This window comes from Vigna unguiculata, chromosome 7, assembly GCF_004118075.2.
Source record: "Vigna unguiculata cultivar IT97K-499-35 chromosome 7, ASM411807v1, whole genome shotgun sequence".
Taxonomy (NCBI): Eukaryota; Viridiplantae; Streptophyta; class Magnoliopsida; order Fabales; family Fabaceae; genus Vigna; species Vigna unguiculata.
In genome coordinates, this window is record NC_040285.1 from 25,023,511 (window position 1) to 25,048,946 (window position 25,436).

General features: G+C 32.2%; 2 protein-coding genes across 3 annotated transcripts; both read left to right on the forward strand.

The window, feature by feature from the left end:
• Positions 1 to 3,111: 3,111 nt before the first annotated feature.
• Positions 3,112 to 11,069, forward strand: LOC114191784 (pentatricopeptide repeat-containing protein At2g03880, mitochondrial-like). 2 transcript variants are annotated; one of them, XM_028081177.1, is made up of 6 exons: positions 3,112 to 3,612; positions 4,655 to 4,694; positions 5,123 to 5,291; positions 5,739 to 7,927; positions 9,391 to 9,514; positions 10,368 to 11,069. In XM_028081177.1, exons 1-4 carry the CDS (start codon positions 3,340 to 3,342, stop codon positions 7,648 to 7,650), a joined length of 2,394 nt encoding a protein of 797 aa, XP_027936978.1. In that variant the 5' UTR covers positions 3,112 to 3,339; the 3' UTR covers positions 7,651 to 7,927; positions 9,391 to 9,514; positions 10,368 to 11,069. The 2 variants fall into 2 exon arrangements, with proteins under 2 accessions (XP_027936978.1, XP_027936979.1); XM_028081178.1 differs by lacking the exon at positions 10,368 to 11,069 and having other exon boundaries at positions 5,802 to 7,927; positions 9,391 to 9,890.
• A 2,754-nt stretch (positions 11,070 to 13,823) lies between these two features.
• Positions 13,824 to 25,212, forward strand: LOC114191692 (lon protease homolog 1, mitochondrial). Its single transcript, XM_028081040.1, has 20 exons — positions 13,824 to 14,292; positions 15,307 to 15,372; positions 15,558 to 15,749; positions 15,857 to 15,922; positions 16,105 to 16,146; positions 16,246 to 16,368; positions 17,967 to 18,065; positions 18,284 to 18,349; positions 18,495 to 18,581; positions 19,310 to 19,349; positions 19,767 to 19,938; positions 20,255 to 20,379; positions 20,873 to 21,003; positions 21,106 to 21,210; positions 21,438 to 21,551; positions 21,707 to 21,874; positions 22,015 to 22,116; positions 22,310 to 22,543; positions 23,841 to 24,341; positions 24,693 to 25,212. The coding sequence occupies exons 1-20, from the start codon at positions 14,017 to 14,019 to the stop codon at positions 24,879 to 24,881; spliced, it is 2,898 nt and encodes a 965-aa protein (XP_027936841.1). The 5' UTR covers positions 13,824 to 14,016; the 3' UTR covers positions 24,882 to 25,212.
• The last annotated feature ends 224 nt before the right edge of the window (positions 25,213 to 25,436 follow it).

Sequence of the window (25,436 nt, forward strand, 5' to 3'; positions counted from 1 at the left end):
TAAATTATCAGAGTTATCAACAAGAAAAAAATATGGATGTGGGACATCTACTTTTTTCAATTGAGTCATCCTATTAACTTTTTTTGAATATTGGGTGATGGACCTGTTAAGGACTGATGTAATTATTATCTTTTTATGTCATCTAAATTACTTGTCACTACATGTCATTTTTTTTATTAAAATTCTATAATTTTTTAATTTGTAATTATGATAATATAAAAATATTTTATAATTTTATAATTTTATGAATTTATTATTTTATAATTTTACAAACTTATAATAATAATAAAAATATTAATAATGATAATAATAATAATAATAATATTATGTTTTAAGCTCCTAATATATTTAAAAACTTTTAATTGATTCCTTGATAAATTTTGATGATCTATTGAGTACTCTACTTTTAATTGAGTTACCTATTAACTATTTTTTTAAACATCGAGTGATGTGCCTGTTAAGGGACTTATGTAATTATTATTTTTATGTCACCTTGATGTGTTGTCACCATATGTAATTTATTATTTTAAAATTCTATAATTTTGTAATTTATAATTTATGATAATATACTATAATATTTTATAATTTTAAGAAATTATTATTTTATAATTGTACAAACTTGTAATAATAATAATAATTGTAATAATAATATTTACACTACGACTCATGTTAATAAAAATAATAATAATAATTAATATTAACTGTAATAAAAATCGGTAACAATATTACAGATAATAAAATTAATACCAAAAATAATTAAAATAATAAAAACGATAAAATTAATTACGGTAGTGATAATATAAATAATAATAACAATAATATGACTATAATAACTATTACAATAATAATAATAAAATTAATATTGTTATTAAAAAAACAACGATAATAACAATAATGTTAAAATAATAATAGTAATAATATATAATATAATAATAACAATAATTCTTATAATAATAATAAAAAAGGAAAAATAATAAATAATAAAATTAATATAAGTAATAATAATATAATAATAAAAAGATTTCAAACAATTACTAAATGTGTGAATTTCTTCCTCGAACTACTCATTTATGTTTTATGTGTGTTTTTACTTAAATACTATTCATGTGAATCATTTTCACCCGATGTGAGACTTCAAACTCATATTGAATGATAATTGCTCCCCATGATATTTGATGTGCAATTCTGAATATATACTAGTTATCTAAATTCCTTCCACCTGATATGCTTCCACCTGATATGGGACTTCAAACTCATATTAAATAATAACAACCTCCATCCATGAGATTTGATGTGCAATTCTACATATATACTAGTTATCTAAATCACTTTCATCCAATGTGAGATTTGAACTTATATTTACTCATTTTACTCATTTACTAGTCACAACAATAACAATAATAATAATAATAATAATAATAATAATAATAATAATAATAATAATGATAATAATATCAGTAATAATATGACTTAATTATGTTTTTAGTGCATAATATATTTTAAAACTTTTAATTGAGTCATTGACAATTTTTTGTAGTTTATTGAGTACTCAATAAATATATATTTTTCAATCTAATTCCTGTCATTAACTTTTTTCTGATTATTAAGGGATGTTAATTTTAAGAAGTTGATCATGTTATTATCTTGCGATGATTTGTCACCACATATTATTTTCTTATTTTAAAATTTAAAATTTTACTATTTATGATTTTATAATTTATAAATTTATAAATTTTATGATTTTTTTAAAAATAATTGTATATTTTTATTATGTTATCATTTTATTATTTTCTATCAAAATTGACTAATTACATAATTATGATTTCATTATTTAAATTAAAATATAAAACATATCATAACTTTTATATTTCATAAATTCGTAATAAAAACTCGTGGTAGGACAAAAACATAAAATTTAAATTTCTATTTAAAATACAAGTCTAATTCAATTAATGAGTTTTTCAATAAAATTAATACACAGCTTTTTATATGTATAAAATTTATATGAACTTTCTTAAATAATATTTTTATTTAACCAAATGGATTTCTAGTTGTTTATGAGACAAAAATAAATCTTGCATCAAATACTAATAACTATAATAATAATTATTATAATCATTTTTTCTCATGAGGTTCCATAGTATTACTCCATAACCATGATCCAACTACTCATTTTTTCTCCCAATAAGATTGATGGGTGTTTTTACTTATATAACCTCATTGAACTCCTTTCCATGAGATTTGTTATGTAATTTTACTTATATAGTAGTTATCTAAATCATTCTCACCCGATGTGGGACTTCAAACTCATATTAAATAATAACAAACATTCAAAGTTAAATAAAATGAATTAGACAACTAATTAATTTGTTTGTTTTTGTCAAAGATTAACATAATTCAATAATGGTCGACAAATCCTTCAAATTTAAATGGGTATCAACATCGACAATGAAATGTTAGAGTGAAATTTTAAACTAATCATATATTTATCAATATACCTATTTTTCTTTTTTAAGTTTGAGACAAAAAAACAATTTATCATAATCTAATAAAAATTGAGACATAATTACTAACAAAAATATATAATAGTAATGTATAATAATAACAATAATTATTATTATATTAATACTAATATTTATTATAATTTTACTACTATCATTATAAATAATATTTATAATAATATCATTAATAATTAGAAATAATAATATTTATAAAAATATTATAAATAATAATAATATTTATAATTAATATTATAGTTGAAATCATAAATTAATAACAAAATAAAAATAAATTGACTTTTGTAAGATTTGAACCCGAATCTTTTTGTATCATGGTTTTAAATGACGAAAAAATTAATTTTTAAACATGTGTCAATTAAAAATAAAAAGATAATATAGTAATTTTGATAATATTTTTTTTTAAATATAATAGATAATAGATATATTCATATATATATATATATATATATATATATATATATATAAAGAATTTATTTTACTAATGTTTAAATATTTTTCGAAAGACACACATCTAACACCCATTCTTAACCCACCTTTGTCAACTGAGGATCACACCGTACTTCTGCTGCAAGAAAAAGTTATTTTTATAAAAATCTTTTTTTTTTTTTCAAATATCCAACGAGGGTTTATGAAGGGCTTTAACAAATCTGTGAAAAATACAACTCAGCCCTCTTCCTTTCAAGCACTATCAATGACAGTTTCCAGTTGCGCAGTGTGAAATCCCATTTTGTCATCTAAATCTTATCCAAACTCACTACGACATGAACCAACCTTCAATTTTCAAAATCCCATTCCTTCACTCGTTCAATTGACGAAGCCAATGTTGGAGCTCATTGCATTCTCGCGCATCCACCGGCTGCACCACACGGTGCTCCGTCCTGCACACGATCCTGCTTCGCGGCCGTTGCTCAGAGTGTTCAGTTCTCTCGGCGGTAAAAACACCGACATTGGAGGCAGGTATTTTTTCTGTTCCGAATCCGGTGACGGTTCTGATCAAGTAGTTGACGCTAGAGTCAGAGCGGCTGAGGAGGAGTACCAGTCAAAGGCCTCCGCCATCGTTTCCACATATCCCAGACCCAAGGATTATCTCACTGTTAGTTTCTTACTGTCGTTACTGCTATTATTAGTTGCTCAATTGTTTCAGTTTCTCCTAAAATCTGTTAAGAAATTGAACAATTCTCATGTAAGTAACATGTCATGTTAGGGATATATTTTGATTCAGGTCCAATAGCTAAAAGCAATTGAAAACTAACTTAGACTGTTTAATAATTCCGGTGTGTGAGTGAAAATATAACAGGCTTGTCTCATGACCTAAGATCATTTAGTTTTTCTTTGCACCAGCTATTTTTATCTAATGCTTTTCTTCACTCGGGAATAAAAAAAAAAAATCGTATTTCACTTTTTCTTTCTCTATTAGTGTGTACAAAGAAATTTATCCACCCAGGGCCTTAATTTAGCTTATAAAGAAGTTTGTATATTTTTTCTTATTTTCAACTTCTAGAAGTGCTTATAAAAAAAGATAATCTAAACAGGCCTTTAGCACGTTTTTGTAATTTGTGAAGTTTATCAAAAGCTGCTAGTTGACCATTGTTACAAGTCTGAACTGAATAATTGTTTCAAGTGGCTGTGCAGTGGGGATTTTATTTATTGAGTGAAATGGAGACTTTTCACTTCAGCTAATATCTGTTAAGATCATTGGAGTTTTCTGTTCCTCATTTCTTCCATACGAGCTTGTTGAAAAATTTTTCTCTTGGATTGGAGGGTGACTTTTTTATTAATCATAGGGGAGGTTTTGGGAGGATTTAAATTCAATGTTTGTGTGTTGACTGCTTGAAAGTCCTACTGTTCTTGTTATGCTACTTCATGTCTAGGTTATTCCAGTCATTTTTGGGGTGCATTACAGCGCTGCCATACCCTATGTACGGGAGGTGCTCATTTAGTCTTGTGATTACAAGCTCTTTTATCACACTCCAGTAAGTTTATAATCAATCATCTGAATAAGTTCTTATTTGGTGAGAGGTTTCTGAAATGTTCAATTATGTTGTTTATCCAAATGCACCAAGGTGATGATATGTTTTGCCTCTACTATTTATATTTGTCTTAATTTTATTTTCTTGTAATATTCCTGTTTGCAGGAGTTGGAACTGGAGACTGATGGCAAAACAGCCCTTACTGGTTGGTTCTAACATATAATGTCTAGTTTTAGTACACGATAACATGCTTCTTTTATAACTTTTGTCATGGATATGCTGTGTGCATACAAGTAGGCTAGATCATTTAACTTCTAGGACTTGCACTATTTGGTTGAAGTCTGATTACAAAATTACTATAGAGGGTTCACCTAACCTTTTTTTATTTTTAAAATCTTGTCCTCTTTATGTTTCCATCCTGTATCCTTCAATTCTGTTGTTCAGCACTATAGTGGGCCTAGGAATATTCTTTATAATGTACGTTTCTTTTTGTATTTTGGTTGGTGTTTCTTGTTCTCAGATCGAATGTGAGTTGCACAGCTTAAACTTGTTCGTTCATGGAATATGTTTAATGGGGGTATACTCCAGTGTTATTTGTTTTTACCATAACATTTATTTGAATTTTTATTTCAGGTAAATTCAGGGAAAAGATTGAGCCGAAGAGAGAAAATTGCCCACCTCATATTTTACGAGTTATAGATGAAGAACTTGTGAAACTACAGTTGTTGGAGGCTAGTTCTAGTGAATTCAGTGTTACCCGTAACTACTTGGACTGCTTGACTGCACTTCCTTGCGGATACAGGTATCCATACGTGGAATTTTGTAAGACCTGTGAAAATATTTTTTATTGATAAATTAAAAATAATTAAATGAGAGACATAATATAGTTAAATTACTTTTAATATATCACGAAGATGTAATAACTCAATTGGTTAGAGTTTATAGACAATGGTTGTCATCATGAGTTCAATTCTCACTTAACATCTTTTTAGTTTTATTAATTTAAAAATTCACATTAACCTACAATAGGTATGCCGGTAGTGAATTCAACTCCCATCAAACTATAACGTATTATTATTATTACTATTTTGTTTAGCAATTAAACGTGTGATGTGCGAAAGTAACTTCACTAAGTAGTTTCTCTTTAAACTCTTCTTATTTCCCAAAGGAATACTTGGTAATTGGTATCTGCTTTACATTCATTTATGGATCACGGTGATAGTGCCCTAAATTATAAATACATACGCAGCATTCAAAAATCAAAGCACTTACTATTGTTGCGACCAATCACCTTGCATCACTGTTCATATAGTGGTAACTCCTCTCTCGTATCTTCACACTTTGTGTCCAAAGAGACGGAATCTCTACTCAACTTTTGTCACCAGCGAGACCTTCCCGGAGCCATGCATGTGTTGGATGCCATGGAAAGACGCAGAGTTTGGGCCGACGCTATCACGTATTCTGAGCTCATCAAGTGTTGCTTGGCTCACGGTGCTGTCAGGGAAGGCAAACGCGTTCACCGCCACATATTCTCAAACGGGTACCACCCGAAAACGTTTCTGATCAACACTCTCATCAATATGTATGTCAAATTCAACCTCTTAGAAGAAGCACATGTGTTGTTCAATAAAATGCCTGAACGAAATGTTGTATCGTGGACAACTATGATATCCGCTTACTCTAATGCCAAGCTCAATGACAGGGCCATGAGGTTCTTGGTTTTTATGTTTAGGGATGGAGTCATGCCTAACATGTTTACTTTCTCTTCTGTTTTGAGAGCATGCGAGAGGTTGTCTGATCTCAAACAACTGCATTCTTGTATAATGAAAGTGGGGTTGGAGTCTGATGTATTTGTTCGCAGTGCGCTTATCGATGTTTACTCGAAATTGGGGGAGTTGCTGGAAGCTTTGAGTATTTTTCGTGAGATGGTCACTGGAGATTCTGTTGTTTGGAACTCCATTATTGCTGCGTTTGCTCAGCACAGTGATGGGGATGAGGCTTTGCATCTTTACAAGAGCATGAGCAGAGCGGGTTTTCGGGCGGATCAGTCAACTCTTACTAGTATATTGAGAGCGTGTACTAGTTTGTCGTTGTTGGAGTTAGGGAGGCAGGTCCATGTTCTTGTGCTAAAGTTTGACCAAGATCTTATCCTCAACAATGCCCTTTTAGATATGTATTGTAAGTGTGGTAGTTTGGAGGATGCAAAGTTCATTTTCAATCGGATGACTAAGAAAGATGTAATTTCTTGGAGCACCATGATTGCTGGGTTGGCCCAAAATGGTTTCAGTACGGAAGCACTCAATTTATTTGAGTCCATGAAAGTGAAAGGTCCAAAACCAAACCATATTACATTTATTGGGATTTTGTTTGCATGTAGTCACGCGGGGCTAGTAAATGAAGGTTGGATCTATTTTCGATCTATGAAGAACTTGTATGGGGTAGATCCTGAAAGAGAACACTATGGGTGCATGCTTGATCTTCTTGGAAGAGCTGGGAAGCTTGATGACATGGTTAAGTTAATTCATGAAATGAATTGTGAGCCAGATGTTGTTACGTGGAGGACTTTGCTTGATGCATGCAGGGCACGTCAAAATGTGGATTTAGCCACACATGCTGCTAAAAAGATTCTAAAGTTGGATCCACATGACACAGGAGCTTATGTGTTATTATCTAATATTTATGCAACTTCAAAAAGGTGGAATGAGGTTGCAGAAGTTCGGAAGGCTATGAAAATAAGGGGCATAAGGAAAGAACCTGGATGTAGCTGGATTGAAGTCAATAAGCAAATACATGCTTTTATTTTGGGAGATAAATCACATCCTCAAATAGATGAGATCAATAGACAGTTGAACCAGTTTATTTGTAGGCTGACTAGTGTTGGTTATGTACCTGACACAAATTTTGTACTACAAGATCTTGAAGGGGAACAAAGAGAAGACTCTCTTAGATACCACAGTGAGAAACTGGCAATTGTTTTTGGTATCATGAGCTTTCCTAAAGAGAAAACTATTAGAATATGGAAGAACCTAAAGATTTGTGGAGATTGTCATAAGTTTGCAAAACTTATAGCAATCATAGAGCAACGACATATTGTAATTAGAGATCCTATTCGATACCATCATTTTAGAGATGGGGTATGCTCCTGTGGCGACTATTGGTAGCAGATGAGAAGCACATACGACGAGACAGAATCTAGGACAACTTTTAAGTTCAAAGCAGCACATTTCACTCTACAATCAGCTGTATACAAGGATAAAGTGTGCAGCAGTAGCAGTGCTGTCAGTTAACGTCAGTCTGATTGAAAATTGATCACAATGCTTAGCAGATGAAGCAAGAAGGAGCATGTTGGACCGACCACATTTTACAACAGATTCTCTGGTTGGGAATTACTCAATCTATTGAGCAGTGGAATTTTAGCTTTAGACAAGCTATTTTGAGGTAAGGGAAGCTTATTAATTTTTATAAGTTCAAAACATTAATATGATTTTTTATTTGGCCGGATTGAATTAGTTATTTATTGTTTTATGTTCCGTTGATGAATTGTTGGACATGTATTTGTTTGTGCAACCTTTTTGACTGGAATGATAGTGATGATGAGAATGTGAACCATATAAATGATATTGAATTCTACATATCTGATAAATATTGTGATATGAAATTTCTATGATCGTTTTTCATGGTTTGATGAGAATGGATAAGATGAACTTGTTGTGATGGTGTATGTTATATGCATGTATTGCGATTGCGTGAATTGTGTGAATATGATAATTTCTAAGGAGAAATATCATATTAAATGGGACCTGGACCAGTGCATTGAGTTGGAATCCGAAGTGTGAAGTCATCCTGACCCTACTAAACTCACTTACTTATAAAGAATGGAATTTAGGTAGTGAGAATCAAAGAAGGTAGTAGTTTGCAGGATCAGTATGGAATAGTACCATGACTTTGAGGACGGAAAGGAACGAACCCTGTCATAATGTTTTGGGATAAGGATGATGATTTGAAATAAGAGGAGTTAAGGTCGTATATTTTCTATACATGACAGTTGCATGACTTTCATGAGTATTCAATTCAATGCACTAGTATTCTGAAAATTGAGTTTAGGTCATGTTAAAGTTTTAATAAATGATTAAGTCTCTATCATTGATACAATGTGGTGTATTGACGGATGAAAGCTTATTTATATTGAATAGTTACTACAAAATTTATTTAAATTCTTATAAAATTATGATAGATGTTAAAAGTAAATAAGCTTACCCTTCATTTCTATTGTGGTGTTTCATACCAACCGACAATGATCTTTTATATATATACACACACACACACACACAAGTGATAAGGTAGATGTATCTGTAGAGGATCTTGCAGACGATGGTGAGGAGCATCCAGTGAGACTCCGAGTATGGGTATGGTAATTTAGGATTAATTATATATGTATAAATATACGTGTATTTCAGAGATCCTCCTATTAATGTACCCTGTATGTAATCAGAAAAAATTTTAGACACTTCTTGGAAGACTGAACATTACATTATATTTATATTAATCACATGATTAACAAAGTAATAATAAGACTATTATTTTTGGGATGTTACAAATTTCATTCTTATTGTTATTGCTAGAGTAATTTAAATTTATTTGAGATTTCTTGGCTTACCTCATATAGACACCAACCATTACCATGTGGGACAGATATGTTTTTCACCTTAAATTTAGGATAGCTGCCAAATAGGGGTTTGAAAAGGCCCTTAGGTGACAAATAAATGCATAACCAATTAAGGGCAGTGTTCAGAGACTTTTGGATGAGGCAGCGTTGTTATTTTCTGAAAACTGTCATTTTTATGTTAACTCCAAACTATTTCAAATTTCATGAACTTTAATCAGTTAATTTCTCATTTCAGCGATGAGAACTTTGATGTTACTCGGGCGCAAAAGATTCTTGATGAAGACCATTATGGATTAACTGATGTGAAGGAAAGGATACTGGAATCATAGCTGCTGGGAAACTAAGAGGAACTTCACAAGGTAATCATGTTCAATGTACATATGTATCCTGAAGATCTGGGTTTCATTGTATATGCCAAATGTTTATATTGATTTCGCCTTTAATTTCTACAAAATACTTTGTTAAATTAAAAAAATTGGTCATTACACATTTTTTGTTTTAGGCCCCCTTCACAAAGTACTCTACATTTTGGTCCTTGAGAAATTCTTTGTGGATTGGTATCTGCCATTTAATGAAGTTATAATGGTTTGTTATTTTTTTTATACATATAGTTGGGATGAAAGGAAAAAAATGTCAGGTGTAAATAGCAAAGCATCGGGTTTTGTTTAATTTTAATGTTGAGACTAAAATGAATTGTACATTTTTTCACACGGGAACTAAACATCAGCTATACATATGAAATCTAACACTGTTATACTGACACAACCAACATGGAACATTTTGTAAACTTTTATTCACGTAGAGACCAAAATGTAGGGATTTTTTCATGTGGGCACTAAGATGAGGAAGGGTGTAAAGTTCAGGGACAAAATTTATACTTTAACCTGAATATACTATCAGAAATCGAATGGTTTAGATGCTCTAATTAGGTAGTATTAAATTGCTGTAAATGATGTCTTGATAATAATTATATATATATGAAGTATTTTATAGCAGGGCAACCATGCGATGCAGTATGATATTATTTGTTTTAACTAATATAGATTTTCTAAGAAATTTTAGTAATAATTAAAAAAAAATTAATGATTTTGTTGACTGGGTTTGGCTTTTATATTGGCGAAAACATGCCTTTTTATGTATTGAGTATTGATTATTGTTAAAATGGTTTTAGTATGATGTGATCTTCTGAATCCTCTATATTGTATTTTACAGGGTCATCGTCGAACCTGTATTTTACAGGATCTTCTGAATTCTCTCAATCAATCCTTTACTTCTCGGAATATAAAACAAGCCGTAATTGTTCTTCACCGACCTCAACATTAACCGTATCAAATTTGCAGAGATTTGGGATCTGTTATTCGGGAGGGTCCTTAAGCACCCCAGATCTTAATTTTATAGAAAATATTGAATTGAGGGAGATGAATAAAATAAAAATACATGGCAAGAACAGAGATTAGCAGATGAAGCCTTACTTTCGAAATCCATGGCAGTAACAGAAAATCCTAACTAAGCCTCAAGATTATAGAAAATGTATGGTCTATAGAAGCCACTTTGAAGTTGAATGCTTCAAAGAGAGGGAAGAATCTTGATGCCTAAACAACCGTGCCTTCTCCGCGGCCTCCATTCGGCGATGACATTGACCGCTGACTACGATGTCGACAAAACAAAAACGAACCGTCTCGAAGGAATCACCAAGCAGTGTGCCGAATTAATAGACCGAAAACAAATGCTGGAAGCATATTTACTATTAGAACCTCCAGATTACTGTATAACTCAAAAGAAATTGACAAAAATAACCCTACGTTTTGCACTCTCATGAACACAAGACAATTAAGTACACCAAAGTAGAACTAAAATACCAATTATCTCTACATGGAAGACGTCTATGATGGATTTCAGTGGTTAATTTTTCAATTGTAAGTTTGTTTTTTCTTGTTTTTTCAAATATTTGATCTCTGGAAACTTAACATTTGATCAGTTATTTTCCAGTAATTCTAATTACAATTGAACAAGCCATTTCAATGAAAAATACCCAGGTTTGAAAATATTATGAATATGTTGTAATTATTATGAAAATGTTGAGAAAGGGAAATTATAAACCAAGAATAATAGTTACTAAGACAGACAACGTTGCAACCTCAAAAAACACTCTACGTCAAACAACCTTATATATTAAACAAGATTTCCACTTCTATCGATTTTCTGCATAATAATGCTGAGTGAATATAAAGTTAATATTTTCGTTACTAGTATTGGTAAGGAAAAAACAATTATGGCAAAAGAAACCTAATGATTTTTCTAGAGATGCAATTGTTGCACTAGATAATAAATAAGAAGTTAATACGTTGTTAAAAGTATTTTATTATAATTGTCGCAATCAAAATAGTAATAGGTGATTATTTCAAATTGTTTTTTTATATTTCACGATGAGCTAGATTAATTCCATGTGAATTCTTTGTCAAGTGAACTAATAAATTATTCTTTATGTTTTTATCGTATCTAATAGTCATATATCTTCTTCTTTGTTGAAGGCATATTTTGAGGACAAAAATGTAATGGAGTGACGCTCAAAAAACGGATAATACTTTGAATGAAGATTGACTGTACAATGTCTTGGTTTTAGGATTTCAAAACTAAGACGAAATTCATGTGTAAACTACTTATATTGTGGATTAATTTTACAAACATGTTTATTTTGTTGTATTATGTTTTGATGTAGAGTTCAATCAAAAAGTTCATATATTTCTTTTCGATAATCATATTTTTGAATTTTTTTATATAAAGATGGAATATAGTATAGAAAGTGGGAGTAAAAAAATGAAGAAGATGAAGATGAGGGAGAGTGATCAATTGAAAATGTAAATTGTAAGAATATAAAATACAAAAAAACTAAATTATCAAATGTTTTGGGTATAGGGGCAAACATCTATTTTCAACACTCAAAATATCCTTTAAATCCTTTAAGTCCTTCTTGTCTAATAATCCACCGTTCGTCGCTTCATTCTCTCTCGTTCGGTGGTCCAGACGATCGGGGTACTTGTCTAAAATGCTCTGATGTTTAAGTTAGTTCAGGTCCGATCGGGATGTAGCAATTAATGTTGTAATAAATGCGAGTAAAAAGTCCTTACCAACTTACTCCCATTTATAGTTTTTGGTATAAGTCTGTGATTATGGTTTTTTTAATCATGGCCCAATTGTTTTTTAAACTTGATTACTGACTTATATTACTTTAATTTAATTTTTGACTTACTGATTCAGTTTTGGTGCATCTGCCCGACCGGAGGACTGTGCATCTTGGCGGTTGTCTCCATAGATGTAGTGACAAAATTCAACTAGAATAAATGCGAAAATCGTTCGGTCGCAAGTTTCCTTAAAGCACTCCAAAAATATTGTCACATCAACAACAGCCCAAAGAAAGGTTCGTCTATAACGGGCAGCCTGCAGCCGCTTATTCTTGGGCCGCCTGACCAATGGTCTGGCGATAAGCCATACAGTACATCAAAGTTAAAACATAAATTGATATGAAAAATCTACAAAAACAACAAACAACATTGTAAAAATCCTCGTTGAATTTGCTATTTTTCCTTTTCACAATGTTCTCATAGTGTTTGAAGTGTAATAACAATTTGTTACCTCTAATTTACAATTTTTCACCGTTAACTTTAAGTAAAATAAAGTAAAAATACATGAAGTGTAATAACGGCTTCAAGAACGCTCTCATCATCGTATTAGTTCTTCCTATTCATCAAATGTTTCGTAACAATTATCATAGGTTAATTTTCGTTTTGATGTAGCATTGTCTATTTTCTTCGATCATGTCCAATATAAACCTTTCTCGATGACATATTTCTTGATGCATCATTTAAAATTCTCGATTATTATTTGTTCACTTCAACACCCTTATTTTAATATATTTTTTGATTCCATGTCTTGATTTCCTTTAGTTTTTCACATCTTCTCTTATTTACATCACACGTAATTCATTTCTATATATCTTTATCTCGATATTTTCTTTCGAAATCCCCATTTTAATACCCTCAACATTAACTTTATTATTTTAAATTATTATTTTTTGAAACTCAAAGTATTTTAAATACATAAAAAAAACTCTGCAAAGCATTAGTCTCACTCTCTGTATGAACATTGCGGATGAGTCTATTCGAGTGAATATATCTCCTTCAGGTTTATTAGGATTTTTTTCTTAATTTTAGGTTTATAAAAAAAAAATTTAAATATATTTTTATGCTTCAATCAGATGAAAATGAAAATTAGTTCATTTTTAAAATTATGATCAAATTTAGTCTTTTAATTTAGAATTGTACAAATTTAATTTTTTTAATATAATTTTATTAAATTTATTTAACATATATTTTATAATAATTTATTAAATAACATTGAAATATCAATATATATTACGTATATAGGTTCAAAAATATTAAAAACATATTAAAAAAAATTAAATAACATACGAGCATTGCAATTTAAATAATATTGATAAGAGATTAATTTTAAATATTACAGAACTACTTTTTATCTAATAATTCGAAGATGAAGAATTTATTTTACACATAACAGGATTCTTAACCCACCTTTGTCAACTGAGGATCAAACTGTTCTTGTACTGCAAGAAAAAGGTTATTTTCGTAAATATGTCAGACGAGGGTTTATGAAGGGCTTTAACAAAGGTGGATGAAAGAACACAACTCAGCCCTCGTCGTTTTCAGCAGCATCAATGGCGGTCTCGTGTTGCGCAGTGTAAAATCCCATTTTGTCAGCTAAACCTTATCTAACCTAGCTAGGGCATGAACTGACCTTCAATTTTCAAAGCCCCATTCCTTCATTCATCCCATTAACGAAGCCAATGTTGAAGCTCATTTCGTCCTCGCGCATCCACAGGCTGCACCCCACGGTGCTTCGTCCCGCGCACGATTCTGCTTCGCCGTTGCTCAGAGTGCTCGGTTCTCTCGGCGGGTTAACCCGTAGAAACACCGACGTTGGAGGCAGGTATTTTTTCTGTTCCGATTCCGGTGACGGCTCTGATCAAGTAGTTGACGCTGGAGTCAAAGCGGCCGAGGAGTCCCAGTCAAAGGGCTCCGCCATCGTTCCCACATATCCCAGACCCGAGGATTATCTCACTGTTAGTTTCTGATTGTAGTTACTGCTATTATTAGTTGCTCAATTGTTTCAATTGTTTCAATTTCTCCCAAAATCTGTTGCGAAATTTAACAATTCGCATGCGGTTAAAATGTCAAGTTAGAGATATATCTTGATTCGTATTTCATTTTTTCTTTCTCTGTTAGTGTGTACAAAGAAATTTATCCACCTAGGGCCTTATTTTACTCCTAGGATATTTTTGGATAAACTTTTTTACGAATACAGGAGGAGGAGAAGAAGAAAAGCAATAAAATAAAATAAACTTCTTTACAATTTACTAGTTATACTTTGTTTATGTATGAACTAATTTGGAGAAACCTTGTGATATAAATTTCTTTCTTTTTTACTAGTGCATAAACTAATTTTAGCTTATAAAGAAGTTTGTATATTTTTTTTTCTTATTTTCAACTTCTAGAAGTTCTTATAGAAAAAGATAGTCTAAAGAGGCGTTTAGCATGATTTTGTAATTTGTGAAGTTTATCAAAAGTTGCTAGTTGACCATTGTCACAAGTCTGAGCTGAATAATTGTTTCAAGTGTCTGTGCAGTAGTTATTTTATTTATTGAGCAACTGGAGTCTTTTCCCTTCAGCTAATATATGTTAAGATCATTAGGGTTTTCTGTTCCTCATTTCTTCAATACGAGCTTGTTGGAAAATTTGTCTCTTCTTGGATTGGAGGGTGACTTTTTTATTAATCGTTGGGGAGGTTTTGGGAGGATTTAAATTCAATGTTTGTGTGTTGACTGCTTGAAAGTCCTACTGTTCTTGTTATGCTACTTCATGTCAAGGCTATTCCAGTAATTTTTGAGGTGCATTACAGTGCTGCCACACCCTATTATGGAAATAAAGCAATGACTGTATCAACATTTTCCTGTGTTATTTAATTTTTATATGTTTGTTAAAACAAAACATTGGGAGCTTGTGAATGAAGTCTCTGTCAGTTTTCTTGATAACTCAAGATTCTGAATATTCGTGTTTTCTCTTTATCTTTGGAACAGGTTTTGGCATTACCATTGATCCACAGACCGCTTTTCCCAGGATTTTACATGCCAATATTTGTTAAGGTATGGTGAGTTTCTAGAATGACGAGTAAATTATGTTTCTTTTCTCATGACATGCTTATGGGCGAATCATAAGCGATTTGTTATCAATGATCAGTGCTTGTATGGTGAGGATTTGATTGAATGTAACTTGAAAAGGGAACGTGTGGTTATCCAGTTTTTAATGAGTATTTTTATAATGCTTCTAGGATCCCAAATTATTGGCTGCTTTACAAGAAAGTCGAGAACGACAGGCCCCTTATGCTGGTGCTTTCCTCCTTAAGGATGAGCCAGAGGCTGATCCTAGTGTAGTGTCTAGCTCCGACACAGATAAAAATGTATATGATTTAAAAGGAAAAGAGTTATTTAACCGTCTTCATGAAGTTGGGACTCTTGCTCAGGTATGTGATTTAGTCAGTATCTGGCTTAGTTTTTTTATGCCTTCAGTAGCTTGTATAACTTTATTAAGTACCTCACATTCTTTTACTATTCCCCTTTTGAATTACAGATTTCAAGTATCCATGGGGATCAGGTGATCCTGATTGGTCACCGGCGTCTACGCATAACAGAGATGGTTAGTTGAACATGTTGAAATTAATAAAGATCAGTGTTTAATTATGTTATTGTGCCAGTATAACATATATGAGTTTTATTATTCACTGTGGTTCTGGTTTATGATAATAATTTTTGTGTATGTAATATGTAGCTAAAGTATTTTGATGTTTATTTTGAACTGAAACCTTATCTGTTCTGCAGGTTAGTGAGGATCCTCTAACTGTAAAAGTTGATCATCTCAAGGTATGTCTTTGTCTACTGTTTTCCTCATTTTTTTCTGTTAAACTGACACATTTCTATCAAATTATCTATTCTCTTATCAGGTTTTACATGGTGGTGCAGGATAAAACTTATAATAAAGATGATGATATTATTAAGGCCACATCTTTTGAGGTTATATCAACCCTAAGAGATGTTCTTAAAACAAGTTCCCTTTGGAGAGATCATGTTCAGACTTACACTAAGGTTTGGACCCTTCTCTTTAAGTGTTTATTGGAACATGGAATTGGAGGACATGATTAGAGTTGTGCTATGCCTAGGTTTGGTTGCATTAGTTTTCTAGAAATTTTGGAAGTTGACACACACACTGTGTCTGTGTGGAAACTCTCCAATGGATTGGCTCTACATTGCTTGCAAACTACCCTAATATTCTTCCTAGGTTTAGTTGTTTCATTCTTCTATTGTCCAAAAAAAAGCCTTGTCAAATATGAAAGAATAGTTAATGTCAATCTTTGTGATAATCTTACCACCAATGAAATTGTAGATTGAGAAAGAAGAAATTTAAAGGATTATCAAGAGCAGTTAATATTAGGTAAAGAGGGGGTAATTTATTATTATTTAAATTTCTAACAGCCATGCTTTAGATATCTTGATAATGAACCGTCACACATCTTGATAAGTGATAACAATGAATCTTAGTTTGATGAAGTTTTCCTTTACTTTTAAACTAAGTTTCTTGCAATTCTCTTATAGAATGATTCCTTGTGGGATTTATAGATTATTGGCATTTTTTCTTTCTATTCAACTCTCAGTATATCACCACATACACCGATATTATTTTCATATGTTGTGATATATTACAGTAATGTTATACAAAACAAAAGGCACGAACCTTTACTTGTACTAATACTAGATCATAATCCTAACTGAGTAAACAAATTGTGAAATTTAAGGAAATAGGAAACTACTTAGTCTTAGAAATACTAAATTTACGTAAGATAGAATAAAGATGCTATTGAATATTATATATGTGAATGCAAGAACACATTTTTACTCTGAACATCAAATTCAATCATAATGCGTTTCTATATTTAATGAATTAAAATTTTTCTTTAAAGCAGTGATGCTTTGCAAGGCTGTGTTTGTTTTACCATTGAAACAGATAACAAGTCCAATGAAACTTGATTCATGGATTCAATTGAATGTGCTTTTCAATGTGTTAACTAAGGTGATATGAGCATAGGGTAACCCAAAGGTGATTTGAACGAGGGTAAAATATACTGCATTCTGGTGATATGAGCATGCTAGTCGTACTTGTATTGTGGTTGAGGTTTTATAATAAATATTAGCCCTTAGCCCTGTTTCTCAGGAAACTGCTATGGTTGTCGTGGTTAATAATTTTTGTTCAATTTAACGCGCTCAATTAAAGACATAAATATTGTCAATGAAAGTCTATTATATGTATAATGTTTGAGCTGCTTGTTTTTGTATTGGTTATCTGGACTTGGAGTAAAAAACTGAATTCTTTAATTTAGTGATAGTTTCATTTTTCTCAGTTATTGTATTTCTCTTGTTATTTGCTGATTAAGAAGATCCCTGATGTTTGTCTTTTCATTAATGTATGACAATTATTTGTTTACATACTGACAAGCTATTAATTATGTTGTTAATTTTCAAAAAACATACTGATTGTGTCATTATTCTTCCCATATACACATCAATGCATTTCTCAAAACAATTGCTACCGAAGTACTTATATTGTGGTTGTTACAAATAAACTATCGGATTGCAGTTCAATACTTTATATTGTCATTATTATATTGACTTTTGCTTAAGTTGTGCAGCATATAGGTGATTTTACTTATCCAAGGCTTGCAGATTTTGGTGCTGCAATATCTGGGGCAAATAAATTACAATGCCAACAAGTTCTTGAAGAGCTAGATGTGAGCACTTTACCTTTGGCACTGTCACTTAGAAACTCTGATTTGATGTAGTGAGACTATATTTTCCATTTTTGTGCTGTAATACGTTTTAATTTCTTAGGTAGAATCTCTTTGGAAATTCAATGGTCTCTATTAGTATTGAATTAACATATAAAGATGAACATATGGAAGACTGGAAATTTATAATTTTGAGATGAATTTATTGTGTTCCTGAACAGGTGTATAAACGATTAAAACTTACACTGGAGTTGGTAAAGAAAGAGATGGAAATCAGCAAGATTCAGGTAATCATGTCATCAGCTTCCTTGTATATCTTGCACTGAACTTTTCATAATATATTAGGGCTTGTTTTTTATTCACGTCTTAAGCTTCCTCGTATGTCTTGCACTTAGCTTTTCATAATTAAGGCTTGTTTTTTATTCTTGTCAGGAATCAATTGCAAAAGCAATTGAAGAAAAGATAAGTGGTGAGCAGCGTCGTTACTTGTTAAATGAGCAACTTAAGGCCATAAAGAAGGTACACGTCAATTATTCAATCATTTGTGTTAATCTCCCCGTCTGACACTCTTTGAATTATTTCTTTCTATACGTGACTTCAACAAATTAGCTAAGCTGTATCTTATGCATGATCTCTTTCTGCTGCTGACTACTTCTAAATTCTGGTTCCATGTGCATCATTGTAGCTCATGAATTTATTGATAACAACCAGGCACTAGATGATTGGGTGTTGGCACTAATCTCTGAATTTTGCAGTATGTCTTGTAGCCAATTTGTTTCTACTTTCTAACAGCAAGCAAAGCAATGATGTCGCTAAATGCTGATAAAAATGATTGACCTTATTTTAATGTCATTAACTTCATTCTTTGGAAGCTTGAATGATATATCATCACTGGACATATTTTCTTATGGATATGTCTTCTCATTAGACTTTATAGTTTATCCTGTCAAGTTTAGTTGTCAACCTTGGCATCTGATCCTACTTGTTGCATTTTACTTCATCCTATCATGAGTGAAATTATATGTATGGGAGGTGCTCATTTAATCTTGTGATTATAAGCTCTTTTTATCATACTCCAGTAAGTTTCACAATCAATCATCTGAATAAGCTCTTATTTAGTAAGAGGTTTCTGAAATGTTCAATTAAGTTGTTTATCCAAATGCACCAAGGCAATGATATGTTTTGCTGAATGCTCTACATTTCATATTGGTCTTAATTTTATTTTCTTTTAATATTCTTGTTTGCAGGAGTTGGGACTGGAGACTGACGACAAAACAGCCCTTACTGGTTGGTTCTGATCTATAATATCTAGTTTTAGTACAAGATAACATGCTTCTTTTGTATAACCTTTGTCATGGATATGCTGTGTGCATACAAGTAGGCTAGATCATTTAGCTTGTAGGACTTGCACTAGTTGGTTGAAGTCTGATTACTAAAAGGGTTCACCTAACCTTATTTTATTTCTAAAATCTTGACCTCTTTATGTTTTCATTCGTTTCCTTAAATTTTTTGTGCAACACTATAGTGGGTCTAGGAATATTCTTTATAATTTTCTTTTCTTCAGTCTTTTGGTTGATGTTTCTTGTTCTCAGATTGAATTTGAGTTGCATAGCTTAAACTTGTTCACTCATGGAATATGTTTATTGGGGTGTACTATAGTGTTATTTGTTTTTACCATAACATTTATTTGGATTTTTATTTCAGGTAAATTCAGGGAAAGGATTGAGCCGAAGAGAGAAAAATGCCCACCTCATATTTTACAAGTTATAGATGAAGAACTTGCGAAACTACAGTTGTTGGAGGCTAGTTCTAGTGAATTCAGTGTTACCCGTAACTACTTGGACTGGTTGACTGCACTGCCTTGGGGTGAATACAGGTATCCTTGCGTGGAATTTCATTCTTATTGTTCTTGCTAGGGTAATTTAATTTATTTGAGATTTCATTGTTTACCTCATATAGACACCACACATTACCATTTATGTGGGACAGATATGTTTGTCAGCTTAAATTGAGGACAGCTGCCAAATAAGGGCTTGAAAAGGCCCTTAGGTGACAAATACATGTATAGCCAATTAAGGGCGTTGTTCATTTGTATGAGCTAGCGTTTTTATTTTCTTAAAACTTTCATTGTTTTGTTAACGCCAAACTATTTCAAGTTTCATGAACTTTAATCAGTTAATTTCTCATTTCAGTGATGAGAACTTTGATGTTACTCGGGCACAAAAGATTCTTGATGAAGACCATTATGGATTAACTGATGTGAAGGAAAGGATACTGGAATTCATAGCCGTTGGGAAATTAAGAGGAACTTCACAAGGTAATCATGTTCAATGTAATAATGTATGCTGAATCCTCAATGTAATCATGTTTCATGAGGGCACTAAGATGAGGAAGGGTGTAAAGTTCTGGGACGAAATTCATACTTTAACCTGAATACTCTATTCCATTATTTTTCAGAATTCGAATGGGTGAGTTTCTTTAATTAGGTAGTATTAAATTTCTGTAAATGATATATCTTCATAATAATTATATATATATGAAGTATTTTATAGCAGGGCAACCATGCTATGCAGTATGATATTATTTGTTTTAACTAATATAGATTTTCTAAGAAATTTTAGTAATTTTGGCTTTTATATTGGTAAAAAGTTGCCCTTTTATCTATTCGGTTTTGATTATTGTTAGAATGGTTTTAAGATATTGACTGTAGCATGCTAATAACACATTTGTTTGAAGTTGAGACTTTGGCCTTTAAATCTTTGCTTGTTCAAAAAGTGGGACGTGGTTCGTGATCTTTGTGATATATGCAGGGAAAATTATTTGTCTTTCTGGTCCACCTGGAGTGGGCAAAACAAGTATTGGTCGTTCAATTGCACGTGCCTTGAACCGTAAGTTCTTCCGATTTTCTGTAGGAGGATTAGCTGACGTGGCTGAAATCAAGGTTGCTAAAGTCTCTGTTTCCCTATTGCAATTGAATTATATAAGCAAGTTCATTAGCAACATATGATGTGATCTTCTGAATACTCAATGTTGTATTTTACAGGGTCATCGTCGAACCTATATCGGTGCAATGCCAGGGAAGATGGTACAATGCCTTAAAAACGTGGGCACAGCCAACCCCCTTGTTTTGATCGATGAGATTGACAAAGTAATACATCTCTAAATGGTTAAATATTTTTAGCTGAGTAATATTATTAATTTATTTTCTGATTTCCTGTTATATTCTGTGTTGGTATGAGCTCTACTGACCCTAATAAATATAATGCGCGCATTTCAGTTTCCCTAAATTTACTATGGTTTGTAATCTTGTAAATCTTTAATGAGAATGCTGATTTAAGTATTAATTATTGTTTTCTGTTTCTGTTCAATTGTTAGTTGGGCAGGGGACATGCTGGTGATCCAGCAAGTGCTTTGTTAGAGCTTTTGGATCCAGAGCAGAATGCTAATTTTCTGGACCACTATCTTGATGTTCCCATTGATCTATCGAAGGTATTTTATTTGACAATCTAAATCCTTAATAGTGAGGTTGTGGTATAGTCAGCATTTGTGCATGGATTATTCATTGTGTTCATTGCTGGTTGGTTGTTCTTAGAATGGGCTTGAGTTTACTGATACTTATGAATGCGTTGGAAATCTCACTGCAGGTTCTTTTTGTTTGCACTGCAAACGTTGTGGAAATGATACCCAATCCTCTGTTGGATAGAATGGAGGTTGTTGCTATTGCTGGGTATATTACTGATGAGAAAATGCACATTGCTAGAGATTATCTGGAGAAAAGCACTCGAGAAGCTTGTGGAATAAAGCCTGAACAGGTATTTATCTTTTTTGTTCCGTCTCCTTCATAAAATGGGATATTGAAGGTCTTAACATAGTGTTATTACAAGCATAATAATGCCAACGTTTATTGCCTTTCATTCCGCAAAATGTTGACTTAACAAACTCTTTGCTTCAGGTGGAAGTGACTGATGCTGCTCTTCTTTCCCTAATCGAAAATTACTGCCGAGAAGCTGGGGTCAGAAACCTTCAAAAGCACATAGAGAAAATTTACCGAAAGGTCTCTTTAATTTTATTTTTTTAGTGGTAAAAACTTAGTCACTGACACTACACTATATTGTTTGCGTGGTTGAAATGACCAACGCTCATGATTTGTTTTGAATTTTTACTGAACGAGATCATCACTAAATCTGAATTTGAATTTATAAATGCTTCAGTTGTCTGTTACCAGAAATGTTCTGCTTGTGTGACAGATAGCATTACAACTTGTGAGACAAGGAGAAACTGTTGATGCTACCATTCGTAGTGCTCAGAGTATGGAACCAATGAAAGACAAAGTAGACTCCGATGAATTGGGTGTAGATACAGTTCAAAAGGAGAACTCTGAGTTGGTAGAGGGTAGTGATACTGAAAAAGTGGGTGAAACTTGTGATGATGTTGACAAGGTGCAAATAGGTCTATCATCTGATCAATCGCAAATTCTTGAGGTAGTTTAACTCTCAGTCAATTTCTCGCTTCTATAAAAAGTGATATTTTTTTTTTTTATTTATAAGAACTATTTGCATTCATTTTTGTCTTTTACCAGTGTACAACCTTGTAGTTTGGTACAAAAGTTTTTTACTGGTAAAAGCCATCTGCACAAACTGTAGTTTGATTTTTTTCCTTGGAAACCTGATAAATATTTTTGTTGCTCAGTATAGTCACAGATTGACTTTTCATATATATATATATATATATATGCATGCATACATATACACACATGTATGCTTACACACACACATATATATATATATATATATATATATATATATACACATGTGTATGCGCACACACACACACAAATATACAAGTTTATGTATGTACATATGTGCATACATATAAACACACACAAGCGCCCACACACAATGAGAAGGGATCAAGTTACTCTTAAGAATTATTGATCATCCTCACCTTTTTTTTCTTTTATTTAATGATTGTAATAGGTGACTTTATTTTAAACCATTAGGTTAACCCTATGTTTGTTGCAAGGAAGGAAAATGAAAGAAAGCGTGAGGAAAAAAAGAGAGATGAAATAAAGTGAAAAAATTTGCTTATTCTTTAAGCAGAAAATGACATGAAAATAAAGGATAGATGTCATTTAAGAACAATGAGGAGGGATTAAGTTACTCTTAGAATTATTGATCATCTTAACCTTTTATTTTCTTTTATTTACTGATTATAATAGGTGACTTTATTTTAACCATTAGGTGAACCCTATTTTTGTTGCAAGGAAGGAAAATGAAAGAAAGCTTGAGGAAAAAAAGAGATGAAATAAAGTGAAAAAATTTGCTTATTCTTTAAGGAGAAAGTGATATGAAAATAAAGGATAGATGTCATTTAAAAAATAATAAATAAATTAAAATTAAATAATTGTACAATTAAAAAGTTACTCGTGCATTTATTATGGAAAGAGATGAGAGAGATAATTTTGAAAATTATAAGTTTTATATACACTTTCCACTATTTTCTCCTTGTATCTAAGAGGAAAATAAAGCATGTAAGACCCAATGGAAATTGACATTTCTTTACCAAACAAGGGAAATGCTTTCTTTCTACTCATTTTCCAGCACCAGACACTTTTCACACTACACTTTTCCTTCAAACGAACAGAATCTAAAAGAAAGTGAAGGAAGATGAAGAGTGAATCTCTTAAAGTTACTCTAGGCGTAACATGATAACTCTCTCTCTTTTATTATGTATATATGGATCTCTAATTACTTTTATATATGTATCTTAATTTTGCAGGTTGCGAAAGAAAGTGAGGAAGACAAGGAAATTGAAAAGGTATTGGTTGATGAATCAAATTTAACTGACTTTGTAGGCAAGCCTGTCTTCCATGCTGATCGCATCTATGATCAGACACCTATTGGTGTTGTGATGGGTCTTGCCTGGACTTCAATGGGGGGTTCCACACTGTATATAGAAACTACCTTTGTCGAGGAAGGGGAGGGAAAAGGAGCACTGCACCTCACTGGTCAATTGGGAGACGTGATGAAAGAAAGTGCTCAGATAGCTCATACAGTTGCCAGAGCAATACTACTGGAAAAAGAACCAGAAAATCGTTTCTTTGCAAATTCAAAACTACACCTCCATGTCCCTGTAGGAGCTACACCAAAGGACGGACCAAGTGCTGGTTGCACAATGATCACTTCTCTGTTGTCCCTTGCCATGAAGAAGCTTGTGAAGAAGGATCTAGCAATGACTGGTGAAGTGACACTAACAGGGAAAATTCTTCCCATTGGCGGGGTATGTTGAGAAATACCTTCTATTACAATATTATTGTTCGTAACTTGTAGATGCAGAAACTTCTGGGAATCTTTAGATGCTATTGGTTTTCAAGTTATGTCATTTTTTTGTTTTGTGAAGGTTGTTATATTTATTTCAATAACTAAAGTAGTGTATCCTAGATGAGTTGCCCCTTCCTTTCAGTATCTATTCGCCTACTAAATTACTTGAAGTTCAAAAAACGAGTCCTCTAGTAATGGTTGCCCAGCCAACTGATTATTCATCAGCAGCTACCCCCTCAATGTTTTCTGCTGTGAATTCTTTTCTGTACATTCTGTGTCTGAAACTCCTGTAATGCTGTTAAAATTGCAGGTTAAAGAGAAAACAATAGCCGCAAGAAGGAGTGAAGTTAAGACTATTATATTGCCTTCGGCTAACAGGAGAGATTTTGACGAGCTAGCTCCTAATGTGAAAGAAGGTCTTGATGTTCATTTTGTTGATGACTACATGCAGATATTTGATTTGGCTTTTGGTGATGAGCAATCTCAGAATATAAAGTAAGTCACTAATGCCCTGTAGTATCTTGAGATGAACCAGTTCTTTGTGGAGCTGGGAACCAGCTGAATTTTGTACTATATTAATTTAGTACCAATTGCTTTTGGTGTTTCATTCATCTATTGGGCATTCCAATGTAATAACATGTATATTTATATTTGAGGGGATGGCTGTTTTTTTTGAGGCATGGCCAGGGAGTGTTTACGTTCAAGGGAGAATATTCCAATATTGACAATAACACAACTTATCCAGTTAAAATTCATTTTTGATACACACTTAAAGGATAGGTTGAAGAGTAGTCTGCTTAATAACTGAATGTACGTGTCTTTTTGTTCTCTCTCTCTCTCTCTCTCTCTCTCTCTCTATATATATATATATATATATATATATATATATATATATCTGTGTGTTGGTGTGAATTAATAAACGAAACTAGGTTTAGAGTTACCAACCCAAATACACACGTATATAAACATACTGCATGGCTAGGTATGTGCAGAAGAAGGGTGTCAGGAATACATTCCTTGTTCTTTGAAGACAATGCAATATACGGGTCAGGAC

Excerpts from the sequence above, each read along its gene's own strand:
- LOC114191692 (XM_028081040.1), top strand. The coding sequence starts at position 14,017 with ATGTTGAAGCTCATTTCGTCCTCGCGCATCCACAGGCTGCACCCCACG. Across the intron at positions 16,369-17,966 it reads ATGTTCAGACTTACACTAAG|CATATAGGTGATTTTACTTA; the intron begins GTTTGGACCCTT and ends TAAGTTGTGCAG. Across the intron at positions 24,342-24,692 it reads AAATTCTTCCCATTGGCGGG|GTTAAAGAGAAAACAATAGC; the intron begins GTATGTTGAGAA and ends TTAAAATTGCAG.
- LOC114191784 (XM_028081177.1), top strand. The coding sequence starts at position 3,340 with ATGTTGGAGCTCATTGCATTCTCGCGCATCCACCGGCTGCACCACACG. Across the intron at positions 4,695-5,122 it reads TGGCAAAACAGCCCTTACTG|GTAAATTCAGGGAAAAGATT; the intron begins GTTGGTTCTAAC and ends TTTTTATTTCAG. Across the intron at positions 5,292-5,738 it reads GCACTTCCTTGCGGATACAG|CATTCAAAAATCAAAGCACT; the intron begins GTATCCATACGT and ends ATACATACGCAG.